This window comes from Triturus cristatus, chromosome 9, assembly GCF_964204655.1.
Source record: "Triturus cristatus chromosome 9, aTriCri1.1, whole genome shotgun sequence".
In the NCBI taxonomy this organism is placed as follows: Eukaryota; Metazoa; Chordata; class Amphibia; order Caudata; family Salamandridae; genus Triturus; species Triturus cristatus.
In genome coordinates this window covers 1,237,676,025-1,237,696,950 of record NC_140592.1, presented here as the reverse complement: position 1 = coordinate 1,237,696,950, position 20,926 = coordinate 1,237,676,025, and the positions used below count along the sequence as shown (strand labels likewise).

At 53.8% G+C, this 20,926-nt stretch overlaps 1 protein-coding gene across 2 annotated transcripts in view; it reads left to right on the top strand.

The window, feature by feature from the left end:
- CDIN1 (CDAN1 interacting nuclease 1) overlaps window positions 1–20,926 on the top strand; it is a 670,496-nt gene that overhangs the window by 162,568 nt on the left and 487,002 nt on the right. For both annotated transcript variants that reach the window (XM_085627342.1, XM_085627343.1), the window contains exon 4: window positions 6,919–6,983. In XM_085627342.1, the coding sequence (XP_085483468.1) occupies window positions 6,919–6,983 (65 nt within the window). The remainder of the gene's footprint in view (window positions 1–6,918; window positions 6,984–20,926) is intronic.

The following is a 20,926-nucleotide window of genomic DNA, read 5'->3' as shown; positions in this document are numbered from 1 at the left end:
TCTCATTCTGCCAAACCTGCCAAAAATCCTCCACTGAAGGCCCTGCACATATTGCTCTTGGCTTTGTCGAGGGAAGTGAAGGTTGCTACATATTTGCCCAACCTTTTAACCATGTCCTCACCAAAAAGGAGGCCCTTGAGGTTCTTTGTGGCTACTTTCCTCTAAATTGCCTAGTTTTCAGGTTGATTTTTATCAGGACTGCCTTGTATCTCTGCATTTATTCCTGCATTAGCGTTCCCAAGGAAAACCATAGCGTGCTGGCTCCAGCCTCTCAGGAGGTCTAGGTCTAATGGAAGACCCTTAACGTAAGCCTCTTCGGGGATATCAATGATCTTTGCCAGTGGGCCAACAACATTGAAGAATCAGTCTTGGCATTGTTAAAGGAATCGCTCAGATCCCTTCCTGGGGGTCTTTCCCCACCTTGAAAAGGGTGTAAGTTTGGTGTAAGTCATACTTTGCCATGTATGACTGGCCTAGAGCATTCTGCCAGGAGGACATTTCTCACTTCCGTCTCCAGTGATTCTTGATCCATCCCCACATGTTCAAGCGGCCGCCTTTCAGTACTTCTGGAGTGTTTGATCATCATTCCCTTGTTGGAAATCAAGTATGTACTCAACACAAAGCTCCTATTCTCTCTGGAGCTCCTCCTCTAAAAACTCCATTTTGAGTGTCCATATCTTGTGTGCCGCTCAGGGCACCCATTTCCATTGTGCTGCATCGGACGCCTCTCTTTTGTGCTGCTTAGGGCACCGCTCCCTTTTGAGGTGCTAGAACCTCCTATTCGCAATCAGCCTAGAGACGCCGTGGCCCGTGGTAACGGCAGAGGCCTGTCACGGCTGGTGTAATCTCTTGTGGTGAGCCCACAGATTAGGGTGAAAGATCTAAAGGTATGGGATGCGAGTGTGCACTTTAATTAGAACCACAAAGGCGCCCCAATATAATCGCAAGGGATAAAAAAATCTGAAAAGCCTAGTAGATTATGAAAAAATACTACGCAAATGAGCAAGTCATTAAAATAGGAATAAACTGAGTTTGTTTTCATAGATTGGAAACTAAACAATCAGAAGTAACACCAAACAAGTTGAGGCAAAACCAGTAACCGTATCAAAGGATTGTTAAAACAAGTTGCTACTTATCTAAGCGAGGAGCAGCATTCGAAAAGAGGAAGATCATTCTGTACATGGACAACTTCTATATTGCCAATGTTCGATTCCAGATACTTTTTGGTTTATGATGTATTGTTCTTTCAAGTGATGCGTGCAGTGGCATTAAAGAATAAATGCATAATGGTAGTCTCCGGTCCTGCAATGAAATTCAGTATCCAGGTGGGCGACCTGATAATGACACTGCCCACTATCACTCCAGAGGAGATTATATGCACCACTGGTTGTTAATAGTGGTTGAGGGTTTCCGATACTATCCTTACAAGACTCTGGTATCAAGACCGGTGCGGTTCACCCTCTTTTGATTTGTGTAGTATTTAATTTGGAAGCTGAGGAAACCGCTCTTCCGCTTCTGTCTCCCCCTTTTTGATTTACAAATCTGCGAATGACTTCCATGTCTGGACAGCCACCTCTTCGTATTGCTAGTTTTTTGTTGTAGAGGTTTGCCTCCTAATGATGGTACTTAAGTCACCCACTACCCGGCTGAGAAGTGTTTAATCAGCCAAAGAGTTCTTTTGTCTTTGACTGAGCAATACTGAAGCGCTCCTGGAGGATTGTTTTGGTCAAGCGGTCCAGGCAGGTGCATTTTGATAAGATGTTTGACCCTTGAGACTTCTCAATCTCTGGTGGGAGTAAAACCTAGTTTTGCATATTGGCAAGCCCAAGGCTACTAGGGAGATGCATCTGTTTGCTTTGAAGTTTTTTAGCCCTCACTGCTCCAGCAGTGCCTCGTGCTTTCAGCACTTCACCCTGCATACTTTTACTGAATTTGGCCTTTCGTACCCATCCTTCACCTCAGTGGTTGTGTATGACGTCCGCATTAACTCTCCAAGATCAGAAGAGGCAACCCATAGTTATAAAGCTGGAAGAGAATTTATGTAACCCCACATTGAGGCTCTCAAACTCACTAGGCCTTTGGCCTTCGTCACCCATGATGCCCTTTCACAGTGCATGCAAGCTTCCTTTGTATCCAAGCTTCACTTCATGACCCTCTGCATCACAAAGTGTCTTTCCTTAGAAATGGGATCCATGCCTGAGTCATTGGTCCCTTTCTCGAGGCTTTTACCCTTACAAGCAATCTTTAAGGGAGCCTCAGGGGCTCAACGCATGCCTTCTGCAAGCTTTGCTCATCGGCACCAGGCGTCTGGGTAGGTAGTACTTATAATAGGAACCTGTATCTTTAAGTCACACCTGCTGCAGCTGGTTTATTGTGTGCAGTTTATCGTTTGACACCTATTGTCGATACTCAGCTGATCACTGTTTCGAGTTGTCTTTGAAGTTGGACATGTTTGCTTGCGTCTAGGCTGGCCTAAGCTGCCTCCGCGCATCTTTGACATCTTCTCACACATCTGGGATATAAGTAACACATGTCCTTTACATCTTTAAGTCCTCAACCTGATCCCAGTGAAAATTGCACTGCTAGTTGGTGATTTTCACAAAAACCCAGACCGAAGGGCTGCACAGTATACACAGACCCCGGCCAGTGTGTGCCCTTCAGACACCCATGCTTTTGGTACATTTCCTGCTGTAGGCTACAAGGTTCCTCCCGTCTCAAGCTTTCAAGAGGAGTGTTCAGAAATTACTGCAACAGAGCAGTGCTTTTTTCTTACCTCTTTAAAAGCCCATCCTAAATGCCTGTTTCCTCCCAATGCGCATTCTGTGTGGCCTAAGAAAGGAACACCTTGGTGAGAAGATGGGAAATGGATCAAATTGATTTTCTACTTTGGCAGAGATCATGGATCTATTCATACAGCCATTCACTGATTGGACAATGTGCAAACTGCGGTAGCGTCAACTTGGATAGCAAAATTAGCATTTCAGCTTCAATGGTCCATCGTGCCATTCCTGGGCTTCCCACAGGAACCCAGTATATCTGAAATGTAAGTCCTTGTTCTTAAAAAAACAAATATATAGATATATAGATATATAGATAGATATATAGATAGATATGTAGATATAGATATAGATAAATATTACCTACTGGCGGTCGCCAGTAGGTAGTTATAGTTAGGACCCCTTTTCCATAGGAAATCCGCAACATTCTATTTTGAATAACTTTGGCGCCGGTCGACGAATCCTCGCGAATTTTTCAAAATAGGTGGGGCGCTATGCTCCGCTCCTACCCTGAAAGTCTCGGGGGGATTCGTCAAGCAGGGGCTGAGATAAAAGGGGGGTCCCAAAACGCGTTTTTCCCATGCATTTTTCCATAGGACCTTTAGACAGGGCTACAGCCCGAACGGCTGAACAGATTTACTTGAAATTTGGCAGAGAGGTAGTCCTCAGGTCAAGGAAGTGCCTTTTGTAGGTTTGGTGTAAATCTGTTCGGTAGAATCTGAGAAAATAGCCTTTAAATCAATATATATATCTGAGCCAGCTTACGGTACGCTTACGGTACGCTTACCGTACGCGTACGGTGGCGTGCGCGAGCGCGATTCTGATTGGCTCTTAGATCTTAGTAAACATTCGAATCGGCCGAAACCAGGAAGCGGCGTCCGCCATTTTGTCTCTCGCACTGAGAGTGATTTTTCAAATATGAAGCCCAAAAACATGTAAAGGGGCTGTTTTGACAACTCCCACCCACATAGCCATGTTGAGGGAATCCCCAAAGATCCCCCAAGAGCAAAAACGGCATTTTTTTTTTTCGCCAATTTCGCCGATTACGCGTACCGTACGCGTACGGTAAAAAAATTGAAATAAAAAAACACTATCCATACTCACCCCACCCCCTGTGCTTTTGGTGGCCGAAGGCCTCCAAATGTACAGGGCATATTACAGGTGATAAAAAACTAAATATTGTCAACATGGAATTATAAATTCGAAATAAAAAAAACACTATCCACACTGACCCCACCCCCTTGCGCTTTTGGTGGCCGAAGGCCACCAAATGTACAGGGCTTATGAAAGTTGATAAAAACCGTGCACGGAACGAACTGCGTTAAGTGGGCGCGCACGCCTCGAATGGCGTAAAGTAACTTAGCATTTAAAAAACCGTACAAATTCACTGAAAAAACCATAGGTTTCACACACGTTATAGTTAGGAATTAGCATTTAAAAAACCTTGCAAATTCACTGAAAAAACCATAGGTTTCACACATGTTATAGTTAGCGGAAATTTTACTGATAAAAAACCAGTGAAATTGCCCCGTTCTAGTTAGTGCAGGCAACTATAACTCACGCGACTGCAATCTTCTGCTGATGACATATGTGTCTTTATGAAAAAAAAATATTTGTAATATATGTATAGCTAAAAATGTATGGAAGAAGACATGGGCAAATAAGTGTCTAAATACAGTATTAGCATCAGCTGAGGATTGCGGTCGCGTGAGTTATAGTTGCCAGCACTAACTATAACGGGGCAATTTCACAGGTTTTTTATCAGTAAAATTTCCGCTAACTATAACATGTGTGAAACCTATGGTTTTTTCAGTGAATATAGAGATAGATAGATATAGATAGATATATAGATATAGATAGATAGATAGATAGATAGATAGAGATGTGTGTATATATATATATATACACATACATAATACACTCATCCTGGCTTCTGTATCTCGAGGGCAGCTTGCGTGGAATTGGCCCAGGTGGGGGCATGCATGCTCCCTATCATCCAGACTAGTTGCAGGTTCTCTGGCCATATTCCAGATGAGTTCTTCTATGGAGAGAATTGTATTCCTTCTTCTTCATGGGGCCCCAACCTCAGGAAAGAACTTGGCGATCCTCTGATTTGGGTGCGAAAGAAACATTGAATACAGGTCATAGCGTAATAGAAAAGCGGGTCCTGGTGGCGAGTGTATGATTACCTGCATTCTTCATGTTGTCAGAGGGGGAGGGGTGACATCTAGAGGGGAAAGCCGCAGCAGTCATAATGATACAAATCGGGTAAAGTTCCAGCTGCCCAAAGTTAGCAAGTTATTTTGGTCTCCTGAACACTTCCACGCCTGGCGGGTTAGAAGCCAGGAGAGGTGATGAACTCCAAATATCTTTCACCCTTTGGAAAATAAATGCCTGTAAAACCACAAACGAATCCACCATTTAAAGCCATAAAAGGGGGTTCAGTTTCTTGCAGGGGTGCTGAATCCGTTTAAAATGGTCACCCTGATTCCGGACTGGCTGCTGATGCTCTTGAGGGAGATGATCCGGGGAGGCGTCTCTCCTGCCTTCAGACTCTGATATAGTTAAGTGTGGTCTTGGCGGACGACTTACAGGAGCCCAGAATAAGCGTCCTTGCCGCTGCCATGCTGTGACACACAGGATTACCAGTTTTCAATAGGGAAACGCATCTGTATTTGTGGTTCTTTGAAGAAAAAAATACTTTTTTGATTGAAGCGGTTGATGTCTTAGGGTAACACCGGGCTAGCACTAAAGGCGTCCGCTTATGTCAGAGGCCGACCCTTTCTCAGGTGCCACTACCTTGACCCTATGCATGGATCCAGAGTCTCCCCCACCTGCTGCTCCTCCACTGACCTGGAGTCCGCCTTGAGTACTTTGCTGGAGATGTCAAGGCGCTCTGTCTGACGCCCCTTTTCTTTGTACCTAGCCTTGAGTTGCCCAAACCTCCATTGTAATCATGTGCATGAAGTAAAACTCCATCTTGTTCGTTTTCTTCAAGCCGATCTCAGTGGGTCCTTTTAGCCGACCACGGGACACCCAGCCGCAATACAGCGCTGTCACTAGAATCGTTGGACTCCGCAGGATCAGCCTGTGGGAAGCCTATAGGCACATGTTTAGAAAGAAGTTGGCATTACAGGATATTTTCAGGATTTCTTATAGGATTTCTCAGCAGAGAAATAAAAGCAAGAACAGACGATGTGTGTGCCTCCAGGAGTAAACCTCTGCAAGGATTAGGGGAGACCCCAACCTTTAGAGAATAGGCACATCCTAACAGTGCCTCCCCAACCCTGTCGTTCACAGCCATGCTGTTGCTCAGCCTTTCAGGAATTATTAATACCATTGACGTATGGTGGCAGCGTAGCTATCAGAAGAGTTGCCAAGACCTCGGTTTTTTGTTGGTTTGTATTCTGTAATCTATTTTTTATGATGAGGTTCAAGCTCACGTCATCAGATCGACAGGCGCTTTCCTGACCAGTTTTGCCTTTCTGATATCTGAAGGGCAGACGGATTCTCCTCCTATCTGCAGCATTCTGTAAACTCTACACTGAGAGCACCTCAAGGCCTGGGAGGTTTGTAACATCTATGGCATGATCTGCTGCCTCCAACCACTGTCCTCTACTTGATAATATTGTATTGATGGCTGGGTGGACATGATCTGATATAAGAGAAAGACCAACTCGCCTGTAGTAAATGCGACTCTCTTGTGTTCCATTCCATTACCAATGCCAACCTACCTTCCCCGCTCGTTGACTGGCATAATTGGGATTGCTTGTGGCTTGCAATATTTGAGAGTGAACCCAACAAACGCTTCAGGTGGGTGGGGTAAGGACTAGCTGTATTCCCCCTGAGATCAGACCTTTTTACACTTCTAAGCTAGACCTTTGGGTCTCCGCTCAAAAGAGTTGGTAATAGGAGACGTATGTCTCTAGCGCACCTGAATGGGGTTTTCTGCGTTCACGTGGTACTGCACATCCATTCTTTTTTCTGCTTCAGGGACATGAATATTGAGTGTATCCTGCATCGCCTTGTCAATAGCGAACATTTGCACGTTACTTGAGGTTTGTTGGACACTGCCATTAGTGAAATAGCTCTTTGATGAAAGCAGTGCTTGTTCTTTACCTTTCTCTTTCTTTTCTTTCAGAAACTGATCAAGCGAACCCACAGCCGACACCACACGGCTGAGGCCATAGAGAGCTACTACCAAAGGTGAGACCCGCTTCTTCCCATGTCGGTTGTGTGATGTCAGTGTCCCACCTACTCTAACCCCCCTCATAAGCTGCCTTCATTTGTGACCTGGGCCTGTTTAAAAATAGACCCTCCTCCATCTGATATGTTTATTTTTTTCTACACCGGTCTTTCACTTGCTTGTATCTTGGTCATGTCTAAGAGATCTGAGCAGAATTTTTTTGGGTGACTAGTTCAGATGGTATTGATCCAAACAGCCTGGTTGGCAGTGATTGTCTGAACTTTAGGTGGTCCTACATCTGATTCCCAAGGGATATCATTCATCCTTGAACTGCTCAAATAGATAAGGATCTGCTCCTAATTTTCAGTCACTTAAATTGGGGCATAACCAGCAGGTGTTGTAAGCTTTGTCAAAAATCTCTTGCTAGCGTGCAGGATGTTTGTGAGACATTGGAGAGCTCCGCCATCCATAGCTTTATGCAAGCACATTTCAAATCCGTTCCATTACATACTGGAAGCCAGTGTATCTTTCACCGCGTTGCTGTGATGTGCTTCTTCCTCGCTATGTTGGACAATAGACGTGCTACTGCATTTAGAATGTTCTGTGATCAGGAGAGATCATTATATGGTGGACCAGGTTAGATGACGTTGTTTTTTCAAAGAAAAAAAACACGAAGTAAACGTTACTCCTACTTGCATTGGATGGGGTAATGCCAAGTAAAGCTGTAATCTTCACATTTTTATGAGAAAATGCTTATTTTTGCCTGATCACCCCCAAAGTTTTGGACTGATGCTGCTTGTTTTCACTCTTTGAGTGCACTGAGGCCTGCTAGCCTGACCTCCTTTCCAGTGCTTTGACCCTTTAAAGTGCTGTTTGATTGGCTTACACCAAATAGGTATAACTTAACTTATGTATATGTCCCTATTATATGGTACCACGGCTGCCCAGGGCCTGTAAGTTTAAGTTGCCCCTCATAGCTACAGCACTTATTGTTCCACTCTGAGTGCGACAAAGTAAAGTATGTCTCCCAGCCTGCTACTGCAGACTGTTAGAGCAGTTTTACACTGCTAACTCGATTTTATTTAAACTAATTAAGTCAAAACTTCCCTTTAGGCTATATATATGTCACCCCTACAGCAAGCCTATCAAGTCCTAATGCATGGTGCTGTATATAAAAAAGTAGGACATATATTTGTATCTGTCTTAACAGTAAAAACACCAAATTGTTGTTTTTACTGTGGGAAGGCTAGTAGCCCCATTGGCGAGTACAGGGTTACACACTGACAACTCCGCTGTGCTAACTCCTGAATGGGCCTACTAAAGTTGGTGCTTCAATGTATCAATAATTGTTACATTAAGCCCAAGTTGAATTTAATGTAACTTTTAAGTCAAAGGCAACTTTAGGAAGTTGCTACTCTGTTGCCCAAGTTTTTCAGTGGCCATTCGCAGATGCTGGCCACAAGACAGTCTGCTGACCTCCTGGGGAGAACAGTGAACGACTCCCAGGAAAGGAAATGATAGAGACCTGCCATTGGAAGAGGCGTCACTTCTCCCTGGCAGGAAGCCACACAAGGTGTGAGCCCAGAAGCAAGTATAAGGGGAAGCAACCTTAGAACGGAAAATGGTGGACACATGAGAGGGGCTGCTTTTCTTGATCTGGTAAACAGGCTGGTGAAGGGAACAGTGAGGGGAAAATAGTTGCCAAACCCGTTTTCGTGTGGGCGTGTAGGTCTCAGGTAGCTGAACATTGAGAGTAGGCTACCAAGCTCCACAAACCAAGAGGAGTCCTGCCATCTTGGAAGTGGGCAGAATGCTGCACTCTGGGATAGCTAGATGCTGCACATTGCAAGAAGTAGACAACAAGTGGGAACGGTCCTAGTAGCCCATTGTTTAGTAACCACCGTATCCCCAGAAGGCACCTTTTGGGCATAAATATGTCACCCAGACCTGAGATCATATCTGCAATGTAGAAGGGATTGGAGAAGGACTGCCCTGCTGCCCTGCTGCACCCTGGACCTGGCACGGAGAGACTGCACCAAAGGACTGTTCTTGCAATTTCTGGGTTAGCAAAGTGAGGACTGTGCCTGTGGTGCTTGGCTCATGGATAAGTCGTCCCGAGCCCCAGATAGAAGAGGTGGACTCCAGGAGTCAGTTGGCTGACTTCCTGTTACAGCTACTTGGCCACAAAAGCGGAAATAGGCCGCCTTGGCAAGTCAGTAGCCACAATCGCTTGACCTCCACCGACTGTCGACATGCAGCCTGGGAGATTGAGTCCCGACTCTCTTGTCTTACAGCCGTTTCGCAGCCCAGGAAAGACACTAGCTATCAGCATTGGGAACCACTGTGACTGGAGACCAGTAGAACTGGAATTTTGCTGGACCCACCAGGCTTTCGAGGAACATCGACCCCTGTGGCTAAAGCCGCCCCCACCAAGACCAAGGATCAAAGAGTAGCCCACGGAAGCCTCCGTCAACCACTCAGCATCCTACAGCACCTTCACCATCCTACAGCATCTTCATCACCCTGTATCCCTTGCATCAGGACCACTCCTTTGAAATCTATGGCGGTTCGCCCATAGGACCTGGACTAGAGACTGCTTTTGTGACAAGGTAACTCCTTACTGGCCCCTTTGACCTTCTCCCTGCCGGAGTTGGTCACCCGAAATAGGCTGGAGTACCGAAACACAACTTTCGAACGTTTATAAAGTTTCCGCTAACCATGGTAGTTGCCAATGCTTGTTTCCATTTTTTATGAAAAACTGTGATTCACGGCTACCCAAAGTTGAGCTCAGGTTTAACAAATGAGATTGACTGGACCCAATACGGTATTGTGAGTGTATTACACAGTGAGGCCACAAAACCACACCATAAAATACATCATTTTTGCACATATGCGGTTTACCAGTGTTAATACAGCCTTTATGCCTTTGCAAGGAATCAAGGTGTTGGGGAACAAAAGCCGCTACTCATAATTACCACGCTTTGAGGCAGGTATGCCGAGCGCAGGGTCTTGCTGGAGGCCAGAACATGCAGGTAGAGTTTGCGGGGTGTGACACAGGCTCTGAGGAGATAGATGCTGAGCTAAGGACTCTGCTGGGCCAGGCATACAGGCACTCACCAATGATTATAAATTTCTTTTTATAAAACTCTGCACAAATGTTTGAAGTCCCCTAATGGTTCTGCTGAGCTTGTGTGCTGGTAGGTACGCGTGTCCTTCCAGGTGTTAATCTAATCTTGGAATCCCTACTTTCATATCTGCTTCCTTGAAGGGTCAGCAGACCGGCATACACACCATGTCCTCAGTAATCATGAAAGCACAGCTGCATGTTACTTTCCTTAGCGCCACCCTCTGTGCCACCGCTGTCAAGTATGTACATACCAGAGCCTGCTGCTATGGGACCTCAGCTAGTAGCAGTCTTCCGCCAGACCTTCCACTAGACCATGTATCTCTACCTTATGGTGGACCACTCCTTGATATTTTCTGGGAACATTCCTTGACTTTATGCTAAACCATACCTCAGCCACAGTCTAACCGGGAAGTTGACTTCCTGCTAGATGTCGCCTTTGCCTGCTGCTAGGCGTTGCCTTCACTTGCTGCTAGTTCTGGCTAGACATTGTCTGACATCCAGACCTTGAAGCCACCTTGCCTTGATTACCCCATTAAGAACTTGCCTTGGTCACCCCACGTAGGCCTTGCCTTGGTCACCCCACCTAGGCCTTGCCTTGGTCACTCCACCTAGGCCTTGCCCTCACCAGCCTTTTTAAGCCTTCCCCAGACCCCTCCCCTCTCCCAGGCCTTGCCTGGACCCGCAGAGGTCTTTCTAAAATCTCCGTCCCAAGGCCTTGCCTAAACCCCTCCCCCCCAAGACCATGTCTAGACACCCCTCTACCAGGTCTTACCTAGACACGTGCTTTCCACGCCCTTACTTGCCCATACATCAGCCATTCCAGGACCCCTCCCCCCCGCAATTATGCCATGCTTTGGACCCCCCCTCCTATCATCTAACCACCAAACATTTGCCAGACCATACCTTGACCCTACCTGCTAGGTCAAGCCTGCTAGGTCAAGGCATCGCCTTGACCTCCTTTGCTAGGTTTCGCCATGACATCCACTGCAAGGCATTGCCTTGACCTCCTGCTTTATTACTCCCTTTACCCCTTCCTAGACTAGGCCTCTCCTGTTGGGTTAACCATAGACTCCCATGACACCAGGTTATAACATCTTCCTAGACTTTTCCTTGGGCACCCAAAAGACATTGTCTTAACCTTCTATCCTGCCAGATAGTTCTATAACTCTGATCTAGATGTTGCCTTAACCTCTGCCCAGATGTTGCCTTAATCTCTGCTCAGATATTGCCTTAACCTCCACCTAGATTTTTCCTTGACCTCTGTCTGGACCTTGGCCCGACCTCTGTCTGGACCTTGGCCCGACCTCTGTCTGGACCTTGGCCCGACCTCTGTCTGGACCTTGGCCCGACCTCTGTCTGGACCTTGGCCCGACCTCTGTCTGGACCTTGGCCCGACCTCTGTCTGGACCTTGGCCCGACCTCTGTCTGGACCTTGGCCCGACCTCTGTCTGGACCTTGGCCCGACCTCTGTCTGGACCTTGGCCCGACCTCTGTCTGGACCTTGGCCCGACCTCTGACTGGACCTTGGCCCTGACCACCTTGCCCCGCCCTCTGGTCCAGGTCTTGCCCCGCCCTCTGGTCCAGGCCTTGCCCCACCCCGCTCTCTGGTCCTGGCCTCGCCCCGAACTCCTTGCCCCGACCTACTTGGCTTGACCTTGCCCTAACCTCCTTAATAATAATCCACATTTGTAAAGCGCGAACAATCACCCGTAAGGGTCTCTAGGCGCTGGGGGCCGTCGGGAAGATTAAGCAAGCTATTACCCAGAGTCACATGGTGCTGGGCTAATCTGCCGCCGGGTATGGAACCGTGATCCCCAGATTCCGGAGTCAGTCGCCCTGGCCGTGGCGCCACACCTCTTCCCTTGCCCTGACCTCCTTGCCCTGACCACCTTGCCCCGCCCTCTGGTCCAGGTCTTGCCCCGCCCTCTGGTCCAGGTCTTGCCCCGCCCTCTGGTCCAGGTCTTGCCCCGCCCTCTGGTCCAGGCCTTGCCCCGTCCGCCCACTGGTCCAGGCCTTGCCCCGTCCGCCCTCTGGTCCAGGCCTTGCCCCGTCCGCCCTCTGGTCCAGGCCTTGCCCCGCCCCGCCCTCTGGTCCAGGCCTTGCCCCAGGTCTTGCCCCGCCCTCTGGTCCAGGTCTTGCCCCGCCCTCTGGTCTAGGCCTTGCCCCGTCCGCCCACTGGTCCAGGCCTTGCCCCGTCCGCCCTCTGGTCCAGGCCTTGCCCCGCCCCGCCCTCTGGTCCAGGCCTTGCCCCGCCCCGCCCTCTGGTCCAGGCCTTGCCCCGCCCCGCCCTCTGGTCCAGGCCTTGCCCCGCCCCGCCCTCTGGTCCAGGCCTTGCCCCGCCCCGCCCTCTGGTCCAGGCCTTGCCCCGCCCCGCCCTCTGGTCCAGGCCTTGCCCCGCCCTCTGGTCCAGGTCTTGCCCCGCCCTCTGGTCTAGGCCTTGCCCCGTCCGCCCACTGGTCCAGGCCTTGCCCCGTCCGCCCTCTGGTCCAGGCCTTGCCCCGCCCCGCCCTCTGGTCCAGGCCTTGCCCCGCCCCGCCCTCTGGTCCAGGCCTTGCCCCGCCCCGCCCTCTGGTCCAGGCCTTGCCCCGCCCCGCCCTCTGGTCCAGGCCTTGCCCCGCCCCGCCCTCTGGTCCAGGCCTTGCCCCGCCCCGCCCTCTGGTCCAGGCCTTGCCCCGCCCCGCCCTCTGGTCCAGGCCTTGCCCCGCCCCGCCCTCTGGTCCAGGCCTTGCCCCGCCCCGCCCTCTGGTCCAGGCCTTGCCCCGCCCCGCCTTCTGGTCCAGGCCTTGCCCCGCCCCGCCTTCTGGTCCAGGCCTTGCCCCGCCCCGCCCTCTGGTCCAGGCCTTGCCCCGCCCCGCCCTCTGGTCCAGGCCTTGCCCCGCCCCGCCCCCTGGTCCGGGCCTTGCCCCGCCCCGCCCCCTGGTCCGGGCCTTGCCCCGCCCCGCCCCCTGGTCCGGACCTTAGCCCCGCCCCGCCCCCTGGTCCGGACCTTAGCCCCGCCCTGCCCTCTGGTCCGGGCCTTAGCCCCGCCCTGCCCTCTGGTCCGGGCCTTAGCCCCGCCCTGCCCTCTGGTCCGGGCCTTAGCCCAGCCCTGCCCTCTGGTCCGGGCCTTAGCCCAGCCCTGCCCTCTGGTCCGGGCCTTAGCCCAGCCCTGCCCTCTGGTCCGGGCCTTAGCCCAGCCCTGCCCTCTGGTCCGGGCCTTAGCCCAGCCCTGCCCTCTGGTCCGGGCCTTAGCCCAGCCCTTCCCTCTGGTCCGGGCCTTAGCCCAGCCCTGACCTCTGGTCCGGGCCTTAGCCCAGCCCTGACCTCTGGTCCGGGCCTTAGCCCAGCCCTGACCTCTGGTCCGGGCCTTAGCCCAGCCCTGACCTCTGGTCCGGGCCTTAGCCCAGCCCTGCCCTCTGGTCCGGGCCTTAGCCCAGCCCTGCCCTCTGGTCCGGGCCTTAGCCCAGCCCTGCCCTCTGGTCCGGGCCTTAGCCCAGCCCTGCCTTCTGGTCCGGGCCTTAGCCCAGCTCTGCCCTCTGGTCCGGGCCTTAGCCCAGCTCTGCCCTCTGGTCCGGGCCTTAGCCCAGCCCTTCCCTCTGGTCCGGGCCTTAGCCCAGCCCTTCCCTCTGGTCCGGGCCTTAGCCCAGCCCTTCCCTCTGGTCCGGGCCTTAGCCCAGCCCTTCCCTCTGGTCCGGGCCTTAGCCCAGCCCTTCCCTCTGGTCCGGGCCTTAGCCCGGCCCTTCCCTCTGGTCCGGGCCTTAGCCCGGCCCTTCCCTCTGGTCCGGGCCTTAGCCCGGCCCTTCCCTCTGGTCCGGGCCTTGGCCCTTCCCTCTGGTCCGGGCCTTGGCCCTTCCCTCTGGTCCGGGCCTTGGCCCGCCCTCTGGTCCGGGCCTTGGCCCGCCCTCTGGTCCGGGCCTTGCCCCACCCCACCCCGCCCTCTGATCCAGGCCTTGCAGCACCCCGCACTCTGGTCCAGGTCTTGCCCCGCCCCGCACTCTGGTCCAGGCATTTACTCCTCCTCCTCTGTCCAGCCATTGCCGCCGCCTACTCCTCCTCTGTCCAGCCAGTGCTTCGTCCTTCCCCTCCTCTGTCCAGCCAGTGCCTCGTCCTTCCCCTCCTCTGTCCAGCCAGTGCCTCGTCCTTCCCCTCCTCTGTCCAGCCAGTGCCTCGTCCTTCCCCTCCTCTGTCCAGCCAGTGCCTCGTCCTTCCCCTCCTCTGTCCAGCCAGTGCCTCGTCCTTCCCCTCCTCTGTCCAGCCAGTGCCTCGTCCTTCCCCTCCTCTGTCCAGCCAGTGCCTCGTCCTTCCCCTCCTGCGTCCAGCCATTGCCGTCGCCTCCTCCTGCGTCCAGCCATTGCCGTCGCCGCCTCCTGCGTCCAGCCGTTGCAGTCTCCTCCTGCTTCTAGCCGTTGCAGTCTCCTCCTGCTTCTAGCCGTTGCAGTCTCCTCCTGCTTCTAGCCGTTGCAGTCTCCTCCTGCTTCTAGCCGTTGCAGTCTCCTCCTGCTTCTAGCCGTTGCAGTCTCCTCCTGCGTCCTGCCGTTGCAGTCTCCTCCTGCGTCCTGCCGTTGCAGTCTCCTCCTGCGTCCTGCCGTTGCAGTCTCCTCCTGCGTCCTGCCGTTGCAGTCTCCTCCTGCGTCCTGCCGTTGCAGTCTCCTCCTGCGTCCTGCCGTTGCAGTCTCCTCCTGCGTCCTGCCGTTGCAGTCTCCTCCTGCGTCCTGCCGTTGCAGTCTCCTCCTGCGTCCTGCCGTTGCAGTCTCCTCCTGCGTCCTGCCGTTGCAGTCTCCTCCTGCGTCCTGCCGTTGCAGTCTCCTCCTGCGTCCTGCCGTTGCAGTCTCCTCCTCCGTCCTGCCGTTGCAGTCTCCTCCTCCGTCCTGCCGTTGCAGTCTCCTCCTCTTCCTCCTCTGTCCAGCTGTTGTCTCCTCCTCCTCCTCTGTCTAGCCATTGCCGCCTCCTCTTCTTCCAATGCTTCCTCCTCCTCTTCTTCCAATGCTTTCTCCTCCTCTTCTTCCAATGCTTTCTCCTCCTCTTCTTCCAATGCTTCCTCCTCCTCTTCTTCTAATGCTTCCTCTTCTTCCAATGCTTCCTCCTCCTCTTCTTCCAATGCTTTCTCCTCCTCTTCTTCTAATGCTTCCTCTTCTTCCAATGCTTTCTCCTCCTCTTCTTCCAATGCTTCCTCCTCCTCTGTCCAGCCATTGTCTCCTCCTCCTCCTCCTCTGTCCAGCCATTGTCTCATCCTCCTCCTCCTCTGTCCAGCCATTGCCTCCTCCTCTGTCCAGCCATTGCCTCCTCCTCTGTCCAGCCATTGCCTCCTCCTCTGTCCAGCCATTGCCTCCTCCTCTGTCCAGCCATTGCCTCCTCCTCTGTCCAGCCATTGCCTCCTCCTCTGTCCAGCCATTGCCTCCTCCTCTGTCCAGCCATTGCCTCCTGCGTCCAGCCAGTGCCGTCGCCTCCTGCGTCCAGCCAGTGCCGTCGCCTCCTGCGTCCAGCCAGTGCCGTCGCCTCCTGCGTCCAGCCAGTGCCGTCGCCTCCTGCGTCCAGCCAGTGCCGTCGCCTCCTGCGTCCAGCCAGTGCCGTCGCCTCCTGCGTCCAGCCAGTGCCGTCGCCTCCTGCGTCCAGCCAGTGCCGTCGCCTCCTGCGTCCAGCCAGTGCCGTCGCCTCCTGCGTCCAGCCAGTGCCGTCGCCTCCTGCGTCCAGCCAGTGCCGTCGCCTCCTGCGTCCAGCCAGTGCCGTCGCCTCCTGCGTCCAGCCAGTGCCGTCGCCTCCTGCGTCCAGCCAGTGCCGTCGCCTCCTGCGTCCAGCCAGTGCCGTCGCCGCCGCCTCCTGCGTCCAGCCAGTGCCGTCGCCGCCGCCTCCTGCGTCCAGCCATTGCCGTCGCCGCCGCCTCCTGCGTCCAGCCATTGCCGTCGCCTCCTTTTCTGCCCAGCCATTGCCGCCTCCTCCTTTTCTGCCCAGCCATTGCCGCCTCCTCCTTTTCTGCCCAGCCATTGCCGCCTCCTCCTTTTCTGCCCAGCCATTGCCGCCTCCTCCTTTTCTGCCCAGCCATTGCCGCCTCCTCCTTTTCTGCCCAGCCATTGCCGCCTCCTCCTTTTCTGCCCAGCCATTGCCGCCTCCTCCTTTTCTGCCCAGCCATTGCCGCCTCCTCCTTTTCTGCCCAGCCATTGCCGCCTCCTCCTTTTTTGCCCAGCCATTGCCGCCTCCTCCTTTTCTGCCCAGCCATTGCCGCCTCCTCCTTTTCTGCCCAGCCATTGCCGCCTCCTCCTTCTCCGCCCAGCCATTGCCGCCTCCTCCTCCTCCGCCCACTCATTGCCGCCTCCTCCTCCGTCCAGCCATTGTCCCTGCTGCCTCCTCCTCCTCCGCCCACTCATTGCCGCCTCCTCCTCCGTCCAGCCATTGTCCCTGCTGCCTCCTCCTCCTTCGTCCAGCCATTGCCGGCGCACCTGTCCAGCTATTGGCTCGTCTGCTTCCGTCCACGTACTGCCTCCACCTCTGTCCATGCATTGCCTCCGAGCAATAGATGGTTGTCTGATTGCTTCAGACTAGAAATGCTGTAAGAGACACAGCTTGGAGCGAGTGTTCATGGCTGGCAGAGCGGAAGAAAGAGCGGACAGAAAAGCAGCTAACATGGACGTTGGAATGGCCCAAACTGTATCAGCACGGAGTGTGAAAAGTAAGTTGAAAAACAAGGTAGAAGGCCATAAAGTACTGCCTCCAAAGCAAAAGAAGTTGTGTTTTCGATGTGGATTTTCCTTTCCTCATGAAGGTAAGTATCCTGCCATTGGACAGAAATGCAAAGGATGCAGGAAAGAGAACCATTGTGTACCCGTTTGCAAAGCGAGGGAAAAATCAAGCGTGTCACGTTGAGAAAGCAAAATGGAGGACCGATCAAGTGTGTCGCATCGAAAACAAGACCTACTCTTGGAGTTTCTGTGCCTGCATCTTAAGCTCTGCGGGGGCACATTCCTTGGAGTAGCTGGCTGTCCATACTTTAGGAGTTTCTGTGCCTGTATTTTAAGCTCTGCTAGTGACACGTTTCTTGGGGTAGCTGTCTGTCCGTCCATATAGGAGTTTCTGTGCCTGTAGCTTGCTAGCTGGCTGTCCATACTCTGAGTTTCTGCGCCTGTATTCTAATTTCTGCCGGTGACACGGTTCTTGGGGTATGTGTCTGAGTGTCCCCTGCTCGCTTGATCCCTCTGACCCCAGCCCGTGGCCCTCCGAGCGGGTCTGCCTTTGTGTCCTTGTACCTGGCTGTCATTTGAATCGATTTCCCTTTGTGCATGTTTTAAAATCATTCAATTGACTGTAAAAGCGTGCACCTCGTAATGGAACGCTGTAATTAATTCTGATGCATAGAATTTCGGTACAAGATTAATTACAGGAATCGCTGAATCGTTCTAATCGCTCGTGCGTTTCCATCTTTCGTTGTCCATCAGATTTGGGGTTCGGGAGCCCCTCTTGAATGATGGCTTTGTTCTCTCCCGGGTGTCCGAGCGCTGCCGTTGTCTCGCCGCTGGCAGCTTGTAGGTGAGGCGGGTGTGTGAATGCGCAGTAGGCAGCGCTACAGCGCCAGCCGGGGGGGGCATGTGTAGCGACAGCACTACGGCCTAGAGAGCAGGCAGCACTACCGAGCCATGCCGGAACCTGCACCACGGACAACCCGACTGCCCTGGAATGGGACATTCACTGCAGGCAGCACTACAGCTCCTCGATGGGGCATGCACACCAGGCAGCGCTACTGCCCTGGAATGGGACATGCACTGCAGGCAGCACTACAGCTCCTCGATGGGGCATGCACCCCAGGCAGCGCTAATGCCCTGAGATGGGACATGCACTGCAGGCAGCACTACCGAGCCATGCTGGAACCTGCACCACGGACAACCCTACTGCCCTGAGATGGGACATGCACCCCAGGCAGCGCTACAGCTCCTCGATGGGGCATGCACCCCAGGCAGCGCTACTGCCCTGAGATGGGACATGCACTGCAGGCAGCACTACCGAGCCATGCTGGAACCTGCACCACGGACAACCCGACTGCCCTGGGATGGGACATGCACTGCAGGCAGCACTACAGCTCCTCGATGACCTGCACCCCAGTCAGCATACAGCTCCTCGATGACCTGCACCCCAGGCAGCACTACTGCCCTGAGATGGGACATGCACCCCAGGCAGCGCTATAGCCCTGAGATGGGACATGCACCCCAGGCAGCACTACAGCTCCTTGATGGGGCGTGAACCCAGGCAGCGCTACTGCCCTGAGATGGGACATGCACTGAAGGCAGCACTACTGCCCTGAGGCGCGACTGCACACCAGGCAGCGTTACTGCCCTGAGATGGGACATGCACCCCAGACAGCGTTACTGCCCTGCCAGACAGCGTTACTGCCCTGCCAGGCAGCGCTACTGCCCTGAGATGGGACATGCACCCCAGGCACCGCTACTGCCTTGAGATGGGACATGCACCCCAGGCAGCGTTACTGCCCTGAGATGGGACATGCACTCCAGGCAGCGTTACTGCCCTGAGATGGGACATGCACCCCAGGCAGCGTTACTGCCCTGAGATGGGACATGCACTCCAGGCAGCGTTACTGCCCTGAGATGGGACATGCACCCCAGGCAGGGCTACAGCTCCTCGATGGGTAGCGCTGAGATAGGACATGCACCCCAGGCAGGGCTACAGCTCCTCGATGGGGCATGCATCCAGGCAGCGCTACTGCCCTGATTGTGGACATGCACTGCAGGCAGCAGTACTGCCCTGAGATGGGGCATGCACTACAGCTCCTCAATGAGACATGCACCCCAGGCAGCGCCGCTGCCCTGAGATGGGACATGCACCCCGGGCAGCGCTACCGCCCTGAGATGGGACATGCACTGCACGCAGCGCTACTGCGCTGAGATGGGACATGCACTGCACACAGCACTACTGCCCTGAGATGAGACATGCACTGCACACAGCGCTACTGCCCTGAGATGGGACATGCACTGCACACAGCGCTACTGCCCTGAGATGGGACATGCACTGCACACAGCGCTACTGCCCTGAGATGGGACATGCACTGCACACAGCGCTACTGCCCTGAGATGGGACATGCACTGCACACAGCGCTACTGCCCTGAGATGGGACATGCACCCCTGGCAGCGCTACTGCCCTGAGATGGGACATGCACCCCTGGCAGCGCTACTGCCCTGAGATGGGACATGCACCCCTGGCAGCGCTACTGCCCTGAGATGGGACATGCACCCCTGGCAGCGCTACTGCCCTGAGATGGGACATGCACCCCAGGCAGCGCTACTGCCCTGAGATGGGACATGCACTGCACACAGCGCTACTGCCCTGAGATGGGACATGCACTGCACACAGCGCTACTGCCCTGAGATGGGACATGCACTGCACACAGCGCTACTGCCCTGAGATGGGACATGCACTGCACACAGCGCTACTGCCCTGAGATGGGACATGCACCCCTGGCAGCGCTACTGCCCTGAGATGGGACATGCACCCCTGGCAGCGCTACTGCCCTGAGATGGGACATGCACCCCTGGCAGCGCTACTGCCCTGAGATGGGACATGCACCCCAGGCAGCGCTACTGCCCTGAGATGGGACATGCACTGCACACAGCGCTACTGCCCTGAGATGGGACATGCACCCCAGGCAGGGCTACAGCTCCTCGATAGGGCATGCACCCCAGGCAGGGCTACAGCTCCTCGATAGGGCATGCACCCCAGGCAGCGCTACTGCCCTGAGATGGGACGTACACCACAGGCAGGGCTACAGCTCCTCGATAGGGCATGCACCCCTGGCAGCGCTACTGCTCTGAGATGGGACATGCACTGCAGGCAGCGCTACAGCTCCTTGATGGGGCGTGAACCTAGGCAGCGCTACTGCCCAGAGATGGGACATGCACTGCAGGCAGCGCTACTGCCCTGAGATGGGACATGCACTCCAGGCAGCACTACAGCTCCTCGATGGAGCGTGAACCCAGGCAGCGCTACTGCCCTGAGATGGGACATGCACTGCAGGCATCACTACAGCTCCTCGATGGGGCATGCACCCCAGGCAGCGCTACTGCCCTGAGATGGCACAAGCAACATATCCAACACTACAGCGCCTAGAAGGGACGTGCAAACCAGGCCGAACTGCTGCCTTGAGATGAACAGGCTCTGCAGGCAGCTCCGCAGGCAACTCTACAGCCGCCAGATAGGACCTGCACATCAGACTACACAAGCCGGGGCGTACACGACAGGCAACACTAACGATCTAAGCTGGGCCATGCACATCACGCGGCACTGCAGCCCTAAAGAGGAGAAAATGCAAAAACAACAGTTGATGGACAGAATGCAGAACAATGGCATACATTCACCCCAATACAGAGATCTGGGCCTAAATCCATCGTTTTTTGCTCCCCATGCCATTTCAGTTGGGACCCAGCCATATGCAAATCAGCCTTGACCCTGTGCCTCATGGGAACAGTCCAGCCCGAACTTCCAGGCCAGGTCCTCCCTGGACTGGAACCAAGCATCCTAGGACCAGTTTCAGGCTTTCAGCCCTAATCAGCCGGGATAGCTTGACTCCAGCACAGGGTCAAGACTGATTTGCATATGGCTGGGTCCAAACTGGGGTGGTGTAGTGGGCAAAAGAAGGATGGATATAACCCAGATCTCTTGACTGGGGGAGAATGTTTGAATCATTAATCATTCCGTCCATCATTTGTTGCAAATGCACCAAAGAGAAGCCTGCACAGCAGGAGGCACTGCAGCCCCAAAGAGGAGCAGGCACAGCAGGCGGCACTGCAGCCCTAAGGAGGAGCATGCACTGCAGGCCGCACTGCAGCCCCAAAGAGGAGCAGGCACAGCAGGCTGTGATG